The sequence below is a fragment of the Passer domesticus genome, chromosome Z, assembly GCF_036417665.1.
Source record: "Passer domesticus isolate bPasDom1 chromosome Z, bPasDom1.hap1, whole genome shotgun sequence".
Taxonomy (NCBI): domain Eukaryota; kingdom Metazoa; phylum Chordata; class Aves; order Passeriformes; family Passeridae; genus Passer; species Passer domesticus.
In genome coordinates, this window is record NC_087512.1 from 47,773,715 (window position 1) to 47,794,228 (window position 20,514).

Below are 20,514 nucleotides of genomic sequence, written 5' to 3' on the forward strand. Positions count from 1 at the left end.
TGCTCCCTGCTCCTGCTGCTGGCCCTCGGCTTCTCCCTGCTGGTTCCCGGCAGTCTCCGGCGGTCCTCGTGGTCTTCATTGCAGCTGTGGCAAAAGTGGAGGTTCTGGAATTGGTTCCAAGGCCTGGCAGAGCTGCAGTCCCGGAGCCCTCTGTGCTCCCATCTGGCCCCTCCATCCCCTCAGCCCCGCCATGCTCTCGCCAAACCCCCAGCCCCCTTCAGCTTCTCCAGCCCCTCACAGTCCTCTCACCTCCCTCAGTCCCTTCTGACCCATCCCGTCCCCTTAGACCCGCCACCCCCTCAGCCTGTGCCACTTGCCTGTCACCTCAGTGCCACCATGGCCCTGGGCTGCCCCATAGCCCTCAGCCCCAACAGCAGCTCAGGGTCACCGTCCCTTCAGCACCACCGCCCCCTCAGCCCCCTCAGTCTCACCGTCCTTCAGCAGCTCCTCAGGGGACAGTGCCTGGGGCCACCGGCAGCTCCCAGCGCTCCAGGGACATCCGGGGCAGGAACTGCTGCTGCGCCCGGCCCGGCCGCCAGCTCGGACCCAGCCCAGGGAGAGGGGACACAGGGGGCACAGGGGGAAAAGCCAGAGGTGAAAAAGGCAGCCGAGGGGAAAGAGGTAAAAATACTGCCTAGACCTACACTAACATCAATCTATCCATCTAAAAATCCATATAACTCTAACTACATATCGATGCAGATTTATAAATATAAAAATATTAAAAATATATTATTACTCTATATGTATATAAATGTAAATTTTAAAATCTATAAATGTAACTACATGCACATAAATGTAATTCTATCACATCAAAAACTATATATAGATTTAACTGTATAGATGTATATATATATATATATGTCCTCTATAAACCTACAAATATAACTATGTGGATATATAAATAGGATTGTATAAATCAATCAATGTAACTACATGGATATATAAATAGAACTATGGAAATCTATAAATCTATGTATAAATGGAGGGATTCCACCTGCCCGATGGTCACAGGCTCTCCCTCCGATCCTTTTTCTCATGCAGGGCAGCCCTCCTGGCAAGGTAGATTAGGTGGAAATCTGAGAAGCAAAGGGAACACTGGGTCAATATTGGCCTCTGTGCATCTTTCCTCTTGGAAGTCACTGTCCTTGTGTCAAAGACTGTAAAAGATGGCCTGAAAGGCAGAGTCTCACTTGGCAATTTGAAGCCTGCTCTTTAAAGAGTCAGAATCCATCCAAGCATTCAAAATTTCTGAAGTTTTGAAGAATCCCAATTAAGTCAAAACCCTTGCAGTGCAAAGGGCACCCATGAGAGCTGGAAACACAGGCAGCCCCAGCTGCCACGAAGAAGCCCAGCCTCGTTCTTTCTCTGTGCTGACAGAGAGACCTCAGTCCCCACTGAAATGGCTGAAGCTCAGGGCTGCTGGAAGCTGAGCTATGAATCAGCACCGTTCCCTGCCGTCTGCAACCTGCCCTCTGCAGTGAGCAACAGCTCCTCCAAAACAACCACCAGCTCTGGGATGAACAGCTAGGAGGGAAAGAACTTCCTAGCAGGCCTGCAGGCTGCACCAGCTTTGCTCAAGCATGCAGATCCAAAGTGCTCTATCTCTCCTTTAGTTCTCACTAATTTGGGGTAATTTCAGGTTTTCCTTGAGCTACTGGATTTGTGACTGATGATTTGCTTGGCCTCAGAGCTTCTGCTGCTTGTATTTTTAATGTATCTCACTACACCTACCAGCAGACTGGTACAACATTGATTTAATGCTTGGAGACAAACAGCTCAGACTTCTACACTGACCTTTTCTTGTGGTTTTTTTCTCTCCCTTCAAGAGTCACTCAGTGTTGCCTCCAGAGCACTGACACCCTACAGCAAATTTATCCACAGACTTCAGCACAAAACTGGGACACCTGAGTTGGTGACACAACTCCACAAGGTCAGCTTTATTCCCTCCTCCCTTGCCACAGCAGAGGACTCAGTGTCAGAGCCTCTGGAGAAGCGTGGAGGGCAGGGCTCGGGGAGATTGTGCCAGTGCAGGATTTGAACTAAAGGCACCAGGAAGCACCAGCCCTGCAGACAGGAGCTCAACTCTGCTCATCTCCCTTGCTGCCAGAGGCAGGCTCCGAGCAGCCATCTCACACCTCTCTAAACCAAGGGGGACTCTGTCCTTACCAAGCTCTTCGGGCTCCTGGGAATTGTTCCCGCACCTCCTGGTGCCAGGCAAAGCTCCTTCTGCTTCAGCTCTGTCCACAGGCTGCCCTCCTGAAGACTCAGGGGCAACATTAATATTCCCCTTGAAAGAGAAACAGAAAGGAAGAAACCCTTCTCACCAGTTACACCAAACACCTGGTCCAACAACTCCATGGCTCACACTCTTAATCCCTTGTTCCTAACAAGAACTCTGGGCCCCAAAGCCCTTCAAGAGTCAAAACAATTTCACTTCTCAAACACAGTCCAAAAGCTGTCAAAGCTGACAGTGTTGAACGTGGGGGTGACACTGAACACATGGAATGGCTGCTAAGGAAGGAGTCCTGGCACAGAGATTTGCTCCTCCTCCACAACCCTGAGCAAAGCAGTCTCATCCAGGCTGCAGCTTGGCAGGGACTGCGTGGGAACACACATCTCTTCCCACAGAGCTGCCCAAGAGCAAGGTGACTGAGCTCTGCAACATGGACAGCAAGACTGGCCAGTTTGCCCAGCTGAGGATTTCCCAGATGGAGACTGGGCTGCAGGCACCAGGTTACCCAGAGGACAAGAAAGCTGCAGCTCCAGCCCAGCCCCACACACGGCTCTGGGAGCGCCCACACGCCCGGCAGGGCTCACACAGCAGCAGCAGCAGCTGCAGCCCAGCCCTGCTTTGCCTTGGCCTTCCCACCCAAAAGAGGCACAGCCTCTGGCATGTCCCTCCCTGCACGGGACACTTGGCAATTCTCCAAACACTCTTCTCTTCTTTCCCACCAAACAAAGCCTCTTAGAACCTACAAAGCTTCCACTTCCTCACCACAAACACCCCTGCACGAGGGATTCTTCCCAGGAAAACAGGCACCCAAACCTGACCAACACAGGCTCACACCTCTTCATCCTTATTCAGGGGGAGACTTTTTCATTCCCTCTTCTTTAGGAAGTCTTGTTTCACCAAGCAAATCTTTTCCTGTCCATTCACGGAGCTGAACTCAAGAAGCCTTTGCTTCTTAGCCATGCAACAACATTCACAAGCTCTCAGCTCCCAGCCCTTTTCTTCCCTGTCCAATGCAGTTACCTGAGCAGAGGGAGAAAACATCTCCTCCAGCGTCTCAAGCACCATGTCCAGATCTGGTGGTGGCAATTCCTCTTGCCCAGGAGTATTCCACAGCCAGCTGGGGGCTGTCCATGGTGCAAAACCAGCACTGCCAGCTGGAGCGCTGGGGCCTGAAGTGCCTGGGGTGGCTGCAAGAATCCAAACACATTGGTCAGGCTCCACAATGTGGCTTTGGGACACAGAGCTCTAGTGCTGCCTTGGATCAAACATCACAGGAAGCACAGAGCAACCTCAGTTCCAGAAATGTATTCAGACTTGCCAGGGGACTGGGGGAGTGAGTTCTCCTCTTAAAAAATATTTATCCTAATTCACATGTACACAGATTAAAGCATGGATTGTAAAAGGGATATAGACACACACACACATTTTATAATCACAGCCTTTTGCATCTTCCCAGCAGCTTTGGGATTTGGCTACATTTGGTTTCTCATCACAAAAGACCACAGAAAGTGGATTCACCCAGGAAGAGCCCAGATCTTCAGACACACATGCTGAAATTAAACCGTGAGTTTTTTCTAAAACCAGCCTTGTGGGTGAGGCTGTATTCTGCAGCTCCAACTCTTCTGGGGCAGGCAGAGCTCATTTCAGTGGTTTGGCTTGATTTTCAGGGCAGACAGTCTTAAAGCTCTGCAATATCCTCTCACCATCCTAGTCTGGCTTCATTCAAAGAAAGAGGGGAGTGCACCTAACACTGATGACTTGTTAGGCAATATCTTTTGCCTTGCCCTTGTACCCCTACAGAAGGGCTGTCTGGAAAATGCCCAGAACACCCTCCAAATCTGCAGCAAGGACAGGAAAAGCTGGCAGAAAATCCTTCTGTTTTCAAGATCCCTCTTCCTAGGCGACTTGACACTTTCTACCCGATTCTCGCTTGAGATCTACCCATGATAGAGCACTGCAGGAAAACTCTTTAAAGGGTCACTAACCAGGACCTGCTTGGAAAGCAAGGGTAGAAACTCTTTCCCTACCTGATGAACTGCAGGCTGGCAAATACTGCTCTGAAGATGTGCAGCTGCTTCCCTCTGGAGAGGCCATGGAAGGGCTGTGATGGTCTATGGGACGCAGAGAAACGGTGAGCTCAGGGCGGCATCTGCAGTCTATGGGAACCAGCGGAATGATGAGCTCACGCTTGAGATGAAATTTGCTGGTGCCTGGTTCCTCTGATGAAACCCCAAGAAATCCAGATGAGGCAAAGACTTTCTTGGGAGATGTCAGGAAGAAGTCAGACTCCTGAGCACCTGCACTTAGCCTGGAAGGGCCTGGAGGCAGCTGTAAACCCTCAGGTGAGGCAGCAGTGAGGTCCTGGTATGAGAGCACTGTGTAGCAGTGAGGGAAGAAGAAAGGAAGCAAAGAGAAGGCCGCGTCACTATTGGTCTTTGGGTGTGTTTCCTTTGGCAGCAACTGTACTTCTATCAGGAAAGACAAAAGCTCCCATCCTCCCAAACAGGGTGAGAAAGAAAAAAATCCCCACATGTTCTGGGGCTATTCAACTAACAATTCCTTGTCTAATTAGCTCTGCCCTATTCGTTCAACTGTCTGGGAAAACTGTCCCACTGCTGCTCCTTGGCAGAAGGCAACTGCCAGAAACCCAACTGCCCGGTGCTTTCTCCTCTGCTCTACAGGGACAGGAGGCTCCCTCCAGCTGCGCTTGACCGGGACAGGGCTCTGGGCCAGGCAAGGAGCAGCGCCAGCCACGGCGCACGGCTGGGCCAGCTGCAGCCGAGCGGGCCGGGCTGTGGTGAGCGCAGCCGCGGCGGGACCGTCCCGCAGCCCCGGCAGCCCGGCAGAGCCGGCACAGCGCCCGGGCCCTGCCGGCACAGCTGCCTTGCCCAAGGACAGCCCCTGTGCCAGCCGGGGCAGCTGCGCTGAGCAGCCCCAGCACGGGCAGGGCCCACGGCCACAGCCCACGCCAGCCTCCGCGCCCACAGCTCCCACTCTTTCTCACCGGCTCTGGGCGGCTGCCCGGCGGGGAAGGACGCCAGCGGCCGCTCCGTGCGGAGCTGCTGGAAGCGGCTGGGCTGGCGGCTGCGCACCTCCAGCCCCGCTGCCAGCCGCTGCCTGTTGGCCCTGGTCAGGCGCTTGATATGGAGCAGGAGGTCGGGGCGGTCACGGCGAAAGTTGGGGTTCCTGAAGTGGAGCCAGCCCCCGGCATCGCCGGGCTCAGATGAGCCAACCCGGCTCGGCACCCTGTGGAAGCTGTAGAGGTTGAGCTGCCGCACGAAACTACCGAAGTGCGTGGCTTGGAAGGAGTCCGGCGTCGGCCCCACCCCCTGGCCGCCCCCGTGGGCGTCGCCCGGGCCGAGCAGCTCCCGCTCGAAGAGGGAGCGGTGGACGAGCAGCCCCTGGGCCCGGCTGTCCCAGCGCACGGAGCGGACGCGGGGGCTGTTCACCAGGCGCCACAGCTTGGCGGGGAAGGCGCTGGCGCTGAGCCCGGCGGGCAGCGGCAGCTCCGCCATGGCTCCGATCGCCGCCTGTGGCCGCAACGCCCGCGGCGCAACGGCCGCGGCTGCGCCGGCGGCGCGCGGCCGGAGGGGGGCGCTGCGCTCGCGCCCAGCGCGGCCCCGGCGCGGGCCGGACTTGGCGGGGACGAGCGCGGCAGAGCCGGGGCCGCGGGCACAGCGCGGGCGGGGCGGCTCCCGGCGCTGGCCGGGCTCCGCACGGCACGGCACGGCACGGAAGGGCAGCGCCCGGCACGGCATTTCAGGGCAATGGAAGCCCGTGGCGAAGGCACTGGGAGCAGTTGCGAGCTCTGTCCCCACTGTGCATCCCGTGCCTGGGTCACCATCGGTGACAGAGAGGAAGGACATTGCTCTGGCTTGGCTGGGGAAAGGATGAAAAGGGGGCATTAGAAAACATTCATTTGGTCTCCTTTTCAGCAGACTGGCTCTTTTTATCTCACCATGTCTGCCTGTCTTTGGCAGAGTTGGCACATTTCTCGTGATTTAGAGTCAGCTACAGCAGCAGGAAGGGGCAGCAGGTTTGTCAGATTGATTTCAAAGCTAAAGTGCTGCCCCATGGATGGATGCTGCTTTATTCAAGGGATTTCTGGCCTGGAGTTGTAGTGAACTCATGCTGGTGTTTTCCCAAACAGTGTTGCCTTTTTCTTTCCTCAGGAATCGCCTCTTCTTCCCCCCATCTGGGGAGAGTTCCAATGCAAATGCCTCCTGCAGCCAGCTCTTGTCACTGTAGACTGACAAAGGAGATTTCACAATGGAGAGAGACTCCCTAGAGCTGCTGTGGAGAGCTGAAGGGGGAAGCTTTGTCCCTCAGCCTTGAAGTCTTGTTGGAGAACTGCTTGTGCTCTGGGGGACGCACAGCTTTTCCAAGCCCTGCAGGTTCATTCCTGAGCTTCCTGACACGCCACAGACTTTGGGGCTGTCATGTTGGAGCACAAATTTCAGTCTGGGAACTTTTGTGACACAGGGAACAGGATTAGCCCTGCAAGGCCAGGCTAGGGCCAAGAGCAGAAGGCCAGCAGTCTGCATTTGCCCCCAGGGAGCCCTCCAGAGCAAGAAGCCACTCCTGGCCAGGGGCTGAGGTGCCCGAAGCTGCCTCCCCGCTGTGCAGCTCTGCAGAGCTCACTCAGCGCCGGGTCCTGGGCAGCTGGGACAGCCCGGCTGCCCTGGAGCACAAGGAGTGTCCCAGAGAGAAGCTGCTGCCCTTTGCTTTGCAACTGTTTCACAGAGTCCTGTCATGAATCCACAGAGTCTGACATGTTTTTCTTTCTTCTCAAAAATGTTACCCAGCTTTTTGAGAAAATTGAGTGATGTAGCTTCTGCTGGTGGTGGTGCTTTTGTCTGCAGGTGAGGGCAGGTGATTTGAACCAAGGACGGAGTCCACTGTTGACATCCTAGCTTTGCCAAGTCAAGAAAATCATTCACAATTGAGCTACTGGTGCTGAGCAGTAGGATTTTTTCCTAGTTTTTGGAAAACTACAACCTTAAGAAACCCAACAGATTTTCCTCCATGAGGATACCAGCAGTAGCATGATACCAGTTTTTTCACCTCTTTTCTGTGTCTTTGGTGCTTTTGAGAGTTCCTCAGTGCCCAGCAGGAATGAAAGGACATGTGATAATGTGATTTAAGAGCTCTGTGTTGTTCCTTGCCACATGAGTGTTCATGACAAGCTGGACAGCCCACTTGTGGCTCTGTCGAGTTAAATTCATCCCAGTTCTGTGCAAACAGCAGCCCTGAAGTGCTGAGGAGAGCAAGGACAGTGGGTGGGTGTGCATGCACACAGCCGGGGCTGACTGCTGTGTGGGCAGAAGGTTTTGGACTGCTGTACATCTTCACTCTCCAGGCTGGAGGAATATATCAAAACTATATGAAATAAAAATATTTATCAAAACATATCAAAATGTATCACACAACACATATGAATTTATGATAAATGTAATTCATCATCTATATACTACATATTATATATTTTAATATAGATACTATAATAAACAGGAGATATAAAATATAGACTTGGTCTTTTTCTAAGCCATTGCCTGTGGGTCATACAGACCATCTCCTGGTGTTACTGCATTTGTGTCTTCTGGTACTACTCATTATAGCATCCGTGTCCTTGGGAGTTCCTTCAGGGAACTTCACACAAGGGGTTTCCATCGTTTCAGTGCCTTCAGAACTTTTTCCTTCCCAGTTCTCCAGCCTCCTTCTGGATTTTGGAGCACCTCAGCACTTGTGTCCATGGCCCTTCCTTCATCCCCAGCCTGCAGCAGTCACAGTCACTGCTGCCTCCCCCTTGCTGCAGCTCATTTGCCCAAGTGGTGCCAAAGGCAGCGGAGCTGGCTCAGGATCCCTGTTGGCTTCTGGGCTCTGGGATGAGCTTCAGGGGGACACTTGGAGCTCTTCCTAAAGAGCTGCCCGTGGGATGGGGGGTGGATTTGTCCTCTCCAGGTGGCTCCTGCTTGGAGTTCTTCTCTCAGTGGAGTCCCGGAGTTTTCTCAGCAGGCCTTGGCAGCCAGTGCTGAGCCAACGTGTGGCTCTGCTGCCATCCCAAACCTGCGCTGCCCGTGCCCAGCCTGAGTGCAGGTGGGGCATGTGCTGGCCATGGCCCAATCCTGCAGCATTTCCATCTGCTCGTGGCTTTGGGCAGCACAAATCTACACTTCTTTCAATAGAAACACTGCATTTCTTGCAAATAGTTACACCTGCACTAGTAATGTACAAATATGCAAAAAACCTTAAGTTTAAAAATGAAATTTGTTTTAAATTGCTACACTTGTGCTGCCAATGTATAAACATGCAAATATCAATTTCAGTTTAAAATGTAATTTTTTGCGAGAATTGTGCTTTGTAAATATATACAAATACCAACTTCAGTTAAAAAAAAATATTTTATTGCAACTCTGTACAACTCACTGTACACAAATATGAATTGAAGTATAACAATTAAATTTTTTACCTATTACTACAATTGTACAACCCATATACAAATACAGAAACATCAATATCCCTCTCTAAAGAATTTCAGATCCAGAACTAAATAAATACAATTTTAGAACTATGCAACTCCATATATATTTAAGTAGAAGTAAATACATATCTATCCATAAGAATATATAGATGTAGATATGTATTACATATTTCATTACATATATGACATATATAATATACACATATCAAACCTATCTATAAATATACAAATATCAGTGGACCAATAAAAAAATCCATACAACCCCAGCAATAAAACTACACAGCTACACAACTGTACAAGTATGTAAATATAACTACAGATGTAAACAGATCAACTTACATGCATCAATATAACAATACACATAGACAGATGTCTATACAAATATCAGTCAATGTATGTAAATATCCCTACACTTGTAACTATCCAAGTCTAACTGTACCCATCCATAAACAGAACTAGATCAGGAGGCATTGCAGCACCCCATGTTCCCAGGCTCTCCCTCGGTCTCTTCCTCCCGGGCAGAGCAGCTCTCCTGGACAGGGACAGCAGATGGGACATTGGGAAGCAAAGGGAACACTGAGTCAGTATGGGGACGTTTCCCTTGGCAGCAGCTGCACTTCCATCAGGGAAGAGGAAATGTCAGAGCCTCCCCAGGAGGGTCAGAAGGAAAAGCAGCCGAGGGGCCGGGCTGTGGTGAGCTGTTCACTTCTTTCAGGCATCCCAGTTGCTCTGGGGGAACTCCCTCATGTCACGTTATTGAACCACCTCTGCACTTACCAAGACTGTGGCCTCCAAATCAAGCAGTATTTCTGTCTCCAGCTGCTTGCACCAATGACGGGGAACGTCCTCTGACAGAGCTGGGGCACAAAGTTACCTTCCACAGCTCATCTGACAGGGCCTTGTTCTTCCTGTGCTTCCTGGCTTTCTCCTTATCTTCCCCTTGGAAATTTTACAGCATTTCTTTTTCTTTCCCCTTGATCAGTGCTAAAATGAATGTTTCTCTCCCAAGCTTGAGTTTGTTCAGTGATGCTGTCAAGTGTTTTCTCACAATCATTTATCATGGAATTGAGTGTTAATTTCAGCAATTTTGGTGATTTTCTGTGTGATTTCTGCAAGTCTCCTGTTCATTATGGCACCACTTGGGAAGATAGAAAGAGAAAAAGGATGTTTCTCTATGTCAGTCCACTGGTGGAATATTCATGGGTAGAGAGAGTGATTAGCTGCATTTTACATGTACTCCTAAGCTGAAAGTGCAACTCCAGCTTAGGAGTACATTTTACATGTACTCCTAAGCTGAAATCAAAGCCAGATCTCTCCTTCTACCAGCCTGTATTCAAATGTAAAGTAAATAGAGCAGGGTGAGAATGTTAGTGCTCCATTAGTGCATCCATAGATTCCTGCTGTGCCTGGGAACCTGATGCTCGGAGTCTTCCGCATTTAGGGGAACTGCATTTAAGCGAACTGCATTTCAGCAAAGAGAGTCCCTGTTCACAGGCGCCAAAGGGAAGAGGGTCCCACGGAGAGTCGGCCGAGGAACGACACTCACAGCCCTTGTGGCTACATGCTGTTCTGCTCTGTTAAGCAACTTTGGCACATTTATCCTTCCCTAGACACTGTCTCACGCCACTAATGCTTAATGCTCCTTGGTTCAGTAGCTGCATTCACACATGCATGTTAATTACTGATTGGCTGTCACACCATAAGCATCTTTAAGCTAAGGTGTGCCAAATTAGCAGTTCCCACTTGTGTGTGCTTGGCATTTGGCTTCATCTGGGCACAATGCTCCTTCTTGCTTGGTGTATCTGTTTGAGGACAGCACATGGTCTGTCTTGTTCCGGGGACAGTACATGGTCTTCAGAGTAACTCTGTAGACTGCAGGCCAGGTTCTCCAATTCCCACAGGAGAAGGTCATGGCCTTGTCCAGCCACGAATCCTGCTGCAGTCTAGTGGACCCATTTTCTGCATGCCCAGAGGCTTTTTCTTGTCATTAAAAAAAAAACCAAACCAAAACAAAACAAAAAAACCACAACAACAACAACAACAAAAAAACCACAAAAAACAAAGAACAAAAAACACCCCAAACAAACAAACAAAAAACCCAACCCTAAGAATCACCTCAAGTAATAATAAAACAAAAACTACTAAGATTAGGAATTCCTTTTGCAATGTCATCAGATAGAGATTCTCATTTCATAGCTGAAACAGAGAATATCAAAGGGGCAACCAGACCTGAAGAGCTGCCTTTGCTGTCTTTTACTGTTCCTTGGACTGTGACTTAGCCACAGCAGGGGACCACCCACTACAGACTTCGGTCAATATCTCTTTTTAAAGACCTTTTTCCAGATTTGAGGGCAGACTAACTGCATTCATTGCAGGGCCGTTGGGTTCTTGTCTTTTGAAATTCTGTACATGGGGGTCAGGGGTACTAAGATGGAGGAATTTGGGCATGTCCTGTCCTTCTTCTTTCTTCTCCTTGGCATCCACGTTCAGGATGATGTTGGCATGTGTGGATTGGTTCATAGGGAAAGTGCACTTGCCAACAAGGGCGAAAAGTATTGGAAATTAAAGGTAAATATCTTCTACGTAGTTTTTACTAGAAAAGAGACAACCGCCCCATGGGCGGGAGAGAGTGCCCTTGGCTGTCTTGCTGATCAGACCTCGGCTGGACAGACAGAAAAACTTTGTAGATAAGGAACAATAAACTCAACTGAAGACCGAAAAGCAAGAGTCCAGACTCCTTCTTCGAGAGTGCGGCCTGCCCAGAACCACCTTTTCCCGTGCTGGGGCAGAGACCACTGGCAGCCGACCCCGGCAGACTGGCCTGTGGGGGAGCTTCTGGCAGGGCCAGGAACAGGTCTCCTGTGGGGGCAACAGAGTCGGTCCTCTGGCTGTTTTATAAGCCATTGTAAGTTTGATCTCTAAAACATGAATTCCAACAAAAATGGGGAATGGCTAATACAGTAGGAAGGCAAGAGTAGGGCTGAGGGCTGTCAGAAAGTGGGTTAGGGTAGACTCCAGGTTGGCATGGCCAGTGCTGTCCTGGCAAGAGGACAGAAAAGGAGGGGAGATGGCAGATGACTGGTGGCTCACCTGTGCTCTTGAGCAGGTTCCATCTCCCATCCTCTCCTTCTCAGGGATAGTGGGTTCAGGGAAGTGAGGGGTACAACAGGAAAACTGGGAAAGGAAGTTTGTTAAATATTGTGCAACTAAATTTGAATTTAAATGTCATCAAATATACTGTCACTTAACACCAAACATCACACAGTAAATGATTTTCAATAATTTTCAATAATCACTGTACATTGAAATGAAAAACAGGACTCCATGGGAGAGGTTAAAGTTCTAGGGAACATTGTTCCAGGGCATAGCCCCAGGAAGTCCCCTAGCAGTGTCCACAGTGGCTCACACAGATCCAAACTGAACAAGTTTTCACTCCCTCATGTTGGCCTCAGTTCCCATGGCAGAACTTGCCTTCCCACTGGACACTCACCTGTGCCTGATACTGTGGAGAAGCCCAGCTCCCTCCCCCTCTGCCCACAGCAACACAGACACTCCCAACCTTTCCCAAGAGCTGCAACACAACCACAGGCACAGCAGCATCCCCAGCAGTGACACCACTGCTCGGCTCCATTCTGTCCTGCTCTGCTCCTCTAGTCACAGCTGCAAGCCTGTATCTCCACAAGAGGTTGTGGCCTGGAGGCGATGAAGGAAGATGACCTTTGCTCACAAACAAACCATGTCACAAACCCCATCCATGGGTCTTCCCACCTTGGAGAAACACCTGACCATTCAGAAGAAATTTAGAGCCTATTCACAAGGTGAGAACAAAGAGAAGTTCCAACACAGTGAAGATTTTATTTATTATAGTATTTATTCACTCTAAACAAACTACAAACTACGAGCTAGAAACTACAGACTACAAACTACAAACAACAACAAAGGCCTCTTCCAGGGCTAGTATCTCCTGCCAGACATAAACTGCTGTGTGGCCATGATCAGAGGCATCAGGGTGGAGGTCGGCTTGGCTGATGTAACAAACGGATGCTGCCCAAAGAGAAAAAGAAGCAATGAACTTCTACTTTCCCCACAGGCTGAAACAGGCTTTCTCTGGCTACCAGAAAGATACAGAAAGGAGGGCATTCTGTGCAATGCTGTCTGCACATCCAGGACGTGCAGCCGCTTTGCCTTTTACCTGCAGAAGTTCCTGGGCAGACCAGCGCCTGTCCTCGTCCCTCTCCAGGCAGCAGTGCAGGAAGTCTCGCAGCCACGCCGACTGCTGCCTGGGCTTCTGCAGCTTCGGGGGGGGCCCGGTGCTTATCAGCTGTTGAACCTAGAGAAGAAGGAAATGCCACACTCTACCTGTCTCCTTCGCACCCCAAACTGCTCACACAGACCCCACTGGACAAGCTCCACTCTCCAGTGGCACTTTACTCCCTAGCCCTACTAAAACAACCCAAAGCCAGAGGCAGCCATAGCCAGTCCAATATGCAAAGGCTCTTGCCTTGACCCCTGATTTCACTGGCTGCTGGAATTAGCAGCAGCTCCATCAGCAACAGCACACTTTGCTTCTCTGAGCACTGACACCACCTCTTCAGGCATTTTAAAAGAAGGACTTCCATCTTATTCTACTATTTCCAAGGATTATTCCACAAAATGCAGCTCAGCACTGCTCCCTGCTCCCTGAGGCAAAGCTTCTGCCAAGCAAAAGGCATCACGATTTTTTGGTGTTGTTCATGCACAAAAATGGCAAGGGGATGATCTAGCCAAGAAGCACAAGAGACTGTGCAGCCTGGAACCTATCATTTTCAGGTGTTTGCAAGCTTCCCAGGCAGAAGGATGGGAGCAGATTTTGTCAGGGTGACAGCAGTATCTGAGAGCAGCTGCAGCGTACCGTGCGGGAGGTTTTCATCAGGTACGGAGGTGCTCCTTCCACCATCTCGATCCCCACAATTCCAAAGGACCAGATGTCCACTTTGGGGCCATAGGGCTTCCTGGTGAAAATTTCTGGCGCCATCCAGTAAGTAGTCCCAACAGCTGATCTCCGTTTGCTCTGCTCAGCAGTGAGCTGAGCAGCAAGGCCAAAATCAGCTGAGGAGGAAAAACCACTCTGATCAAGCCAGCGTGAATTAGGAAAGCAAACAAAAGAAATCCCCACTGTACCAATGTCCAAGAAGGCAGTGTGGAACCCAGCTGTAAAGGGGCCATACAGCCATTCCTCAGCCTGCAGCCGAGGAAATACAGAATTGGCCACTTAGCAAAAGTCCCCAGTTTCAGGCAGTGGCTTTTAGTCCCCTGAAGCTATTAGACTGAAACTGCCTTGCTTGGGAAGGGACACACACAACCCAAAGCCACTCCTGGGCCCTTCTTCCCAGCAACACCTCTCTGCACCTTGTGGCTGTGCTCTGTGCTTGCAGCAGGGCAGCCTGCACTGCCACAGGCCCCTCTGCAGGGAACTGGCAGCCACCCAAAGGCAGCCCCACACCGCAGCCCGCCACGGCTGAGCCTGGCCAGCAACACCCACCCAACTTGACAGATCCATCCAAGCCCAGGAGAATGTTGTGGCTTTTGATATCGCGGTGGATCACTTGCTTGGAGTGCAGGAAATCCAGGCCTTGCAGGCACTGAGAGAGGAAAAAGAAACACGAGCCTAAGTGGATTTCATCCCACAGGCAGGGAAGTGGCACATCTGAAACACTGACTTCCTGGGGGATGGTGAGCCATGGCAGGACAGGCTGCTGGCAAGGGCAAGAGCCTGCTGCTCCACCACGAGGACAGCAGTGCCTTTCTAAGTGAGGGTGTGTTTGCTTCTGAGAGAGAAGGGGCAGTTGTTCCTCTGGCCAGTGCCCGGCAAACACAGGCTGAAGGAGCCCTGCTGCAGTGGCTGTGCTCTCTCCAGCCAGACAGCAGTGGATGCCTTTGCAAACACCACTTTGGGTGCAAGGCTCTCCTTTGAGGCTGAGCTCTGGGAGAGTCCTGTGAGTATCTCTTTGTCTTTGCCCCCTGCTTCACTTTGCGCCACCATCACATTTGCCCTTACAGGGAAGGAATGCAGCACACACAGGCACCAGGGAAGTGTTTAGAGAGGCAAACACAAACACGCTAGAAGAAGGGCAGGGACACTGGCAGGCACTTCAGATGCTCTTGCTACTGCCAAGGACATAAGAGAAAGGCTTGGAAGATGAAATCTCTCCTCTCCTTATCACCCATTTGGAAGGACCATCCCGACCAAGCCATGGGAAGCACAAGTGCCATCCCTTACCTCCCGAGAGACAGCTGCTATCTCTCCTTCTGCCATGTGAGTCTCCCTGATGACATCATGTAAAGAACCTCCGTCCATGTATTCCATCACAAGCCAGAGTTCCTCGTCCACCAGGTAGCTGAAAGGAGGAAACAACAGCATGGAGATTAAGGCATGCACTTACATGACCTGGTGGATTCTTGTTTTCTGTGTCTCTCTCAGAGGAACACAGGAGGAAGTGAGTAGTCATTCACTATGCTCTACAGGGTTTGAACTCTGTGCAGTGTAAAAGACAGCTCGGTATCCACACCAATGCAACAGGCCAAGGGAAATACAATAGACAGTGCTTTGTTAGCACTTCAAACCCAGGGGAAAAATCAAACCCCAAACCCAACAAAACAATGTGGAGAGAGGACAGGAACTTGGAGGCTGTTGGCTCAGTAAGACAGGGCCCAGTCCTGTCTTTGAAAGCGCCCTTCACACTAGGTATGCCAGGAAAGATTAATGCAGCCCCAATGCAATCTCCTTCCAAGATGCTGTAAATCAGCCCAGAAACAGGAATTAACAGCTCCATCCTCTTTTGCCAGCGCCCAAAGGAGTGGTTGAACCTCTGGCTTGCAGGATGTGAATGACCTTTCATGGCAGGACAGCAGAACCACTCACCTGTCTACATAGTTCACAAGGTTGGCATTCTTAGTGCCACGCATGACCTGGATTTCATTCAGGCACAGCTCACTGCTGCTCCCTTGCAGGAGACTAATTTTCTTGATGGCCACCTAAAACAACATGGAAAACCATGAACCAAAGAAGTGTGTGGCACAGGTCCACAAGGGGAAGATGGAGACAGTGATTATGGGATGACCGTAGCCCAGCTGGGCTGGGCCAAACTGCCCTGTGACTGGACATCAGACTGCTTGCTTGGGCACCTCCCTGGACAGAGAGACAGATACCCTTTGCCTTGTAAACAGGGTCTGAGCTCTCCACCTCAAACCTCTAACAACACTCACTGTGCCCACCGTCTTCCCCCAGGGCCTTACTTTATCATTCCCATTGTCATTGACACACCTCTTGCAAGCAGGAAGCCATTTTGTGCCAGTAAAAATGGAGCAAAAGTGCTGGGAAACCTTGGGCACTTCTAGGGGGCTTGATCATTCCTCCAGCAACCACTGGCATTCTCCATTGCACAACTACAAAGCAAACTCTTACAGACAGGACAGATACAATGCTGTCCTAAAATCATCCTGAGGGTTATTCCCCCTAAGAAATACAACCCTACATATTTCACAGAAAAAATGCCATGATGATGAAACCATCATTAAGGACAAAATAGACAATCCTAGCACTTCCTCACTTCAGGAATTTGCATTTCATTCCACTAAAATACTTTACTTCACACCACTGATATTTGCAATTACTGCCTGACTGTAAAAAGAAATAACCCAAGCCTGGATCCTCTAGGGATGTACACCAGGCTCTGAGCAGGGCTTAGGCCCTTGACAGACTCCTTGCAGACCTCTCTCTCTCTAAGTACAGATCCCAAGGGCAGCACTGCAGGTGGCTACAGAACTACCAGCACGATTCCCATGTATTGGCTAACAGCCAGAAATGAGAATTCAGGAACCCTGCAGCCCCAAAGAGCAGTGCCATGCTCTGAGACACCACCTGGGCACTTAGACCCAGCCAGCGTGTCCTCCTCTGAACAATACCGCTTGGCCTCCTTGCATCCCCTGGGGCAGCTGAGAAGGACAAAATCTGTCCCCACTGTATTTGGCAGGCAGTCACTGCTCTGCACTCCATTTGCCTTTGCAGCAAAGCTCTGCTGGCGACCCAAAGCTCAGCCACAGCTCACAGCAGAGGGGAGGGCACTCGAGAGCTGCAGAAGCTGCGGCGCTGCTTGACGCTTACCTCTTCTCCTGTGGCAGACTCCACTGCCATGCACACAGTGCCGAAACCCCTAGAAACAAAACAGCAGCAGAGAAAGATATCCTTTAGTCCCTGCAAGTGCAAAACACTGCAGTCCAACGGGAAAAAAGTGCTTGGGCAAACAGTAAGTGGAACACGACAGATTCTTCTCTGGGTCTTTTCTCCTTTTTCTTTTCTCTATCTGTCCATGTGTCTGATTCTTCCAGGAATTTACCAGTTGGGTCTTCTCACATCTCTCCATGGAGTCTGTCTGCCAAACTCAAGCACCACCACTCAGGCCTTCTGAGAAGCCTGAAGCCCTGTAACAGCCATTGGAGGAAATCCTCTAGACACAGATTCCTTTTCCAGCTTGCAAGGAAAATAGTGTCCAGCCACAGCCAGAGCAGGCAAAGGCTTCCCTTGCTGCACACACAAATGGAGAAGTCCTCAAAACACAGGATCCTTAGACAGCTGTGCTCTGGGTCCAGAACCATTGGCAGCTGCTTCTCTTCAGTGCACCTGACACTGGAAGGACTCTACTTTTCTGGTGACTTCTTGTACATTTGGCTTCTGTTCTGGGGTGATGTTATGATGCTTGCACCCCCAGTCACCTGTTCTGTTTATGCTGGATGTTATATTCTGTGCCTCCAAGATTGGATCAGACAGTAGGTGTCAGGAGAAGAGGGAGCACAGAGTTTTGTTATCAACTGCACTCTGCCCCGCAGTCTGCTGGAACACGGAACTCCAGTGTTGTTGTCTGGGCACAGTTGGGGTAGAGCACCACACTCCTTTTGCTTTTTAGTTAGTTAGTTAGTTTAGCTAGCTAAGGCAGTCTGAGTTTTCCCTTTACTGTTTTTCTTTCTCTTTTCTTGGAACCATTCAAACCTGCTCCAGACTGGGACCCGGCAAAACATCGAGAGCTCACACTTTGTAGCCCACCAGGGCCTACTCTGCAGCCTTTCCCAGCACTGGAGGGACAGATAACACAGTGACAAACCCCAGGAGAGACTTTCTGAACTTGCCATCTCTTCAGAGCAGCAAATGAGTTTTGACATCCAGTATTGTTCATTTTGTGTGCTGGGGAGTGCTTTGCCTGTTAAATAAACAACTTCTTTCCACTTATCTCCAAGGAAATTGTTCCCACACCGGCTGGGGGCAGTGGCCATGTGGGTTTCCTTTTGGGAGGGGCCCTGTCGGGAGGTTTCCTCCCAAAATTGCCCTAAACCAGGACACATGGTACAGAGAAAATGTTGCAAATCAATCCCATCTACAGTCAGCAGAGCTGGCTTTCAAGGGGAACAGCTTGGTGGATTCTTTGCAGCAAAGGCCTAAACCCCACAGGATCCATGAGGGGTCTGCCATCAGGCAAATGATGCCTTCTACTCTAGAGTGCATTGGCACTGGGCATTCCCCTGAAGCTTTGTCTTTTGCCACCTCAGTCACAAAAGAGAGGTGCTGTTTCATTTCTGCTTTTGGCTTCTAGACTAGGTGGTGGTCATCCTGACCACTGAATCTTGTTTTCAGCAAAATACAGGAAAGAAATGTTACCGAGAGCTGCTTCCTGATAGCTAACTTGACCTTTGAGGCAATGGGGTTTCTCCTCCTTTCATTCCCACGTATTTTGTATTATTTTGAGACACTCAAAAATTATTTCTCCTACAAAAAGCGGCAAACAGGTGCAAACACACTTGAGGGACAGGAGATCTGCCAGGTGCTGCTCTTTGCTGCAGGAAAGACATTGTCAGCATCCCGGTGTCTCTGCTGTGCCTTTAGACCACAGCTATAAATGCTGGCCAGCACTGAGAGATCACCAGGCATCATCTTAACGCAGTGTCTGAGCAGCTTTGGAGATTGTCACTCCAGGGAGATGTGACACCAGCAAAATGCACAGCCCCTCGCTTTGAAGAAGGAACTGTGGCTGCACTCACCCTTTGCCAAGAGTTTCCACTTCTGTGTATTTCGCCTCAGGATCTCCCTTGCTCACCAGCATCTCTGTAAAAAGCCCAAGGAAAGATGCTCACTTCAAAAGAGATCACACCCTGCAGTAGATCACAAAGGCAGCCCCACTCTCTGGGACACTGGGCCCTCTCAACTCAGTCAGTCGGGAAACAACAACACCACCGCACCAGCACCACCTCAAAAACAGCAGCAGCAAGACAAGCAGCCCTGCAGCGCAGATGGCCTGCACTAAACTAAAAGTCTAAACTGCAATCTAAGCACATGGAGAAACAGTCAGAGGAGACAGGGATCAGAAAACTCTAACCAAGAGAAATGATTGTTTTCTAGAAACATTAAGGGCAGCAGGAAAAACAAAACCTTCCTGTTCTTGGCAATGAACACTCCGTGACATTCAACACAAGCTTTCATCCTTGCAAACATCAAAGGCATCTTGGGTTCTGGCATCAATTTTTATCATCAGCTGCTCTCTCCAGAACAGGAAGAATAGTGTGCTTCCAGCAGAGCCCAGATGTCCAGCTTTAAGCAGGACTTTGCCTAAACAATGCCCTTCAGCCTTTCAGGAGCAGCAGCTCATGTTATAAGCTACTGTGATGGCCTCAGGAATGAGGCCCCTCAGCCTTTAGGACAGGCTGAGTGCTGAAGATGACCTTGGCCGTGCCCACAGCAGCTGGGCCCCGCAGGAGCTCCTTGAGGCCTACTCATTCGCGAGGTCACAGCCTCCTGCTCAGCCAGAAGCAAGCTCTGCTTGGCCTTTTGCCTACAGGGAAGCTCAGGCAAAGCCAAACCAGGCCGAGCTGCTCTCAGAGGCAGGAGCAACACCCCGCTGATCCCTCACCACCTCAGGGCACAACAACAGGTCCTGTGTGGAGGCCTCAGGACCTGGCACTCAGCTGAGCAGGAGCAGGAGGTGGGACAGCTCATGCCGACACACGCACACACAAGGCACCGCTCCGGCACACAAGGATCACAAAGGACCTACTCAGCACGGCCAGGCACTTGTCCTCTGTGCTCTCTCGCTGATGCTCTCTGCTGCCCGAGGAGCTAGTCGTGCTCCAGGTGCACGAGCTGCTCGTGCTTGAGCTTCCAGCCTGGGCACTGGAGCCTTCTTCCCAGCCTTCAGCTGCAGCTCCTGCAGCTGCCAGGACAGAGGAGGTGGAGCTCTGGGACAAGAAATGAATTTGGGTCACAAATGTGCCTGGCAGAGATGCCCCTCCCATCCCATTTCAAATGCACACCCCTAGGAAGATGCTGCTGGCCACACCCAGGACTCTTCACCTCCCAGCTTGTGCAGCTTGCTTCAACAGCTCAAGGCACAAAATCCCAAGGCTGCTTTTACATGACGGACAAAATGACACCAAAGACACTGCTACTCAAAGGGGGCACTTACTGGTGTTGTTTGCTCCAGCCCTGGGCTGACAGCAGGGCCAGGTTCATTGGCACCTTCCTCCTCTTCAGCCTCTTCCTCGGGTACAGAGGCAGCCAGAGCAGGTGCTGACGCTGCCCTTGTGCTCTGTGGACAGTCAGCAGCACGAGGGACAGGAAAGAACCTGTCATTCACAACCTTACCTATATTCAGCTACAGGCCCTGCTGCAGCTCAGCTCTTCCTTTAGCTACTGACAGCTGCTCTGTGGGGAGGGCCAGGTCCCTCCTGGGGACAGTGCCACCTCATATCCTGCAAGCTTTTGAACTGCATATTT

At 50.8% G+C, this 20,514-nt stretch overlaps 2 protein-coding genes across 2 annotated transcripts; both read right to left on the bottom strand.

The window, feature by feature from the left end:
- Positions 1–516: 516 nt before the first annotated feature.
- Positions 517–5,994, bottom strand: LOC135291219 (uncharacterized). The gene is made up of 5 exons (XM_064405247.1): positions 5,241–5,994; positions 4,264–4,611; positions 3,257–3,423; positions 2,170–2,290; positions 517–1,079 (listed from the first exon to the last, which is right to left on the bottom strand). The coding sequence occupies exons 1-5, from the start codon at positions 5,992–5,994 to the stop codon at positions 1,009–1,011; spliced, it is 1,461 nt and encodes a 486-aa protein (XP_064261317.1). The 3' UTR covers positions 517–1,008.
- A 7,036-nt stretch (positions 5,995–13,030) lies between these two features.
- LOC135290807 (serine/threonine-protein kinase PAK 3-like) lies at positions 13,031–20,384 on the bottom strand. The gene is made up of 7 exons (XM_064404770.1): positions 20,204–20,384; positions 19,796–19,976; positions 18,786–18,849; positions 16,861–16,909; positions 15,619–15,731; positions 14,239–15,094; positions 13,031–13,805 (listed from the first exon to the last, which is right to left on the bottom strand). The coding sequence occupies exons 3-6, from the start codon at positions 18,845–18,847 to the stop codon at positions 14,917–14,919; spliced, it is 402 nt and encodes a 133-aa protein (XP_064260840.1). The 5' UTR covers positions 18,848–18,849; positions 19,796–19,976; positions 20,204–20,384; the 3' UTR covers positions 13,031–13,805; positions 14,239–14,916.
- Between the last annotated feature and the right edge of the window lie 130 nt (positions 20,385–20,514).

Coding starts and splice junctions, on each gene's coding strand:
- LOC135291219 (XM_064405247.1), bottom strand. CDS start 5,994: ATGCCGTGCCGGGCGCTGCCCTTCCGTGCCGTGCCGTGCCGTGCGGAG. Junction 2,291..3,256: donor TGTTTTCTCCCTCTGCTCAG/GTAACTGCATTG, acceptor TTCTCTTTCAAG/GGGAATATTAATGTTGCCCC. Junction 1,080..2,169: donor CCAGGAGCCCGAAGAGCTTG/GTAAGGACAGAG, acceptor TTTGCTTCTCAG/ATTTCCACCTAATCTACCTT.
- LOC135290807 (XM_064404770.1), bottom strand. CDS start 18,847: ATGCTGGTGAGCAAGGGAGATCCTGAGGCGAAATACACAGAAGTGGAA. Junction 16,910..18,785: donor GTGGAAACTCTTGGCAAAGG/GTGAGTGCAGCC, acceptor TTTTGTTTCTAG/GGGTTTCGGCACTGTGTGCA. Junction 15,095..15,618: donor CTTGTGAACTATGTAGACAG/GTGAGTGGTTCT, acceptor TCCTCCTTTCAG/CTACCTGGTGGACGAGGAAC.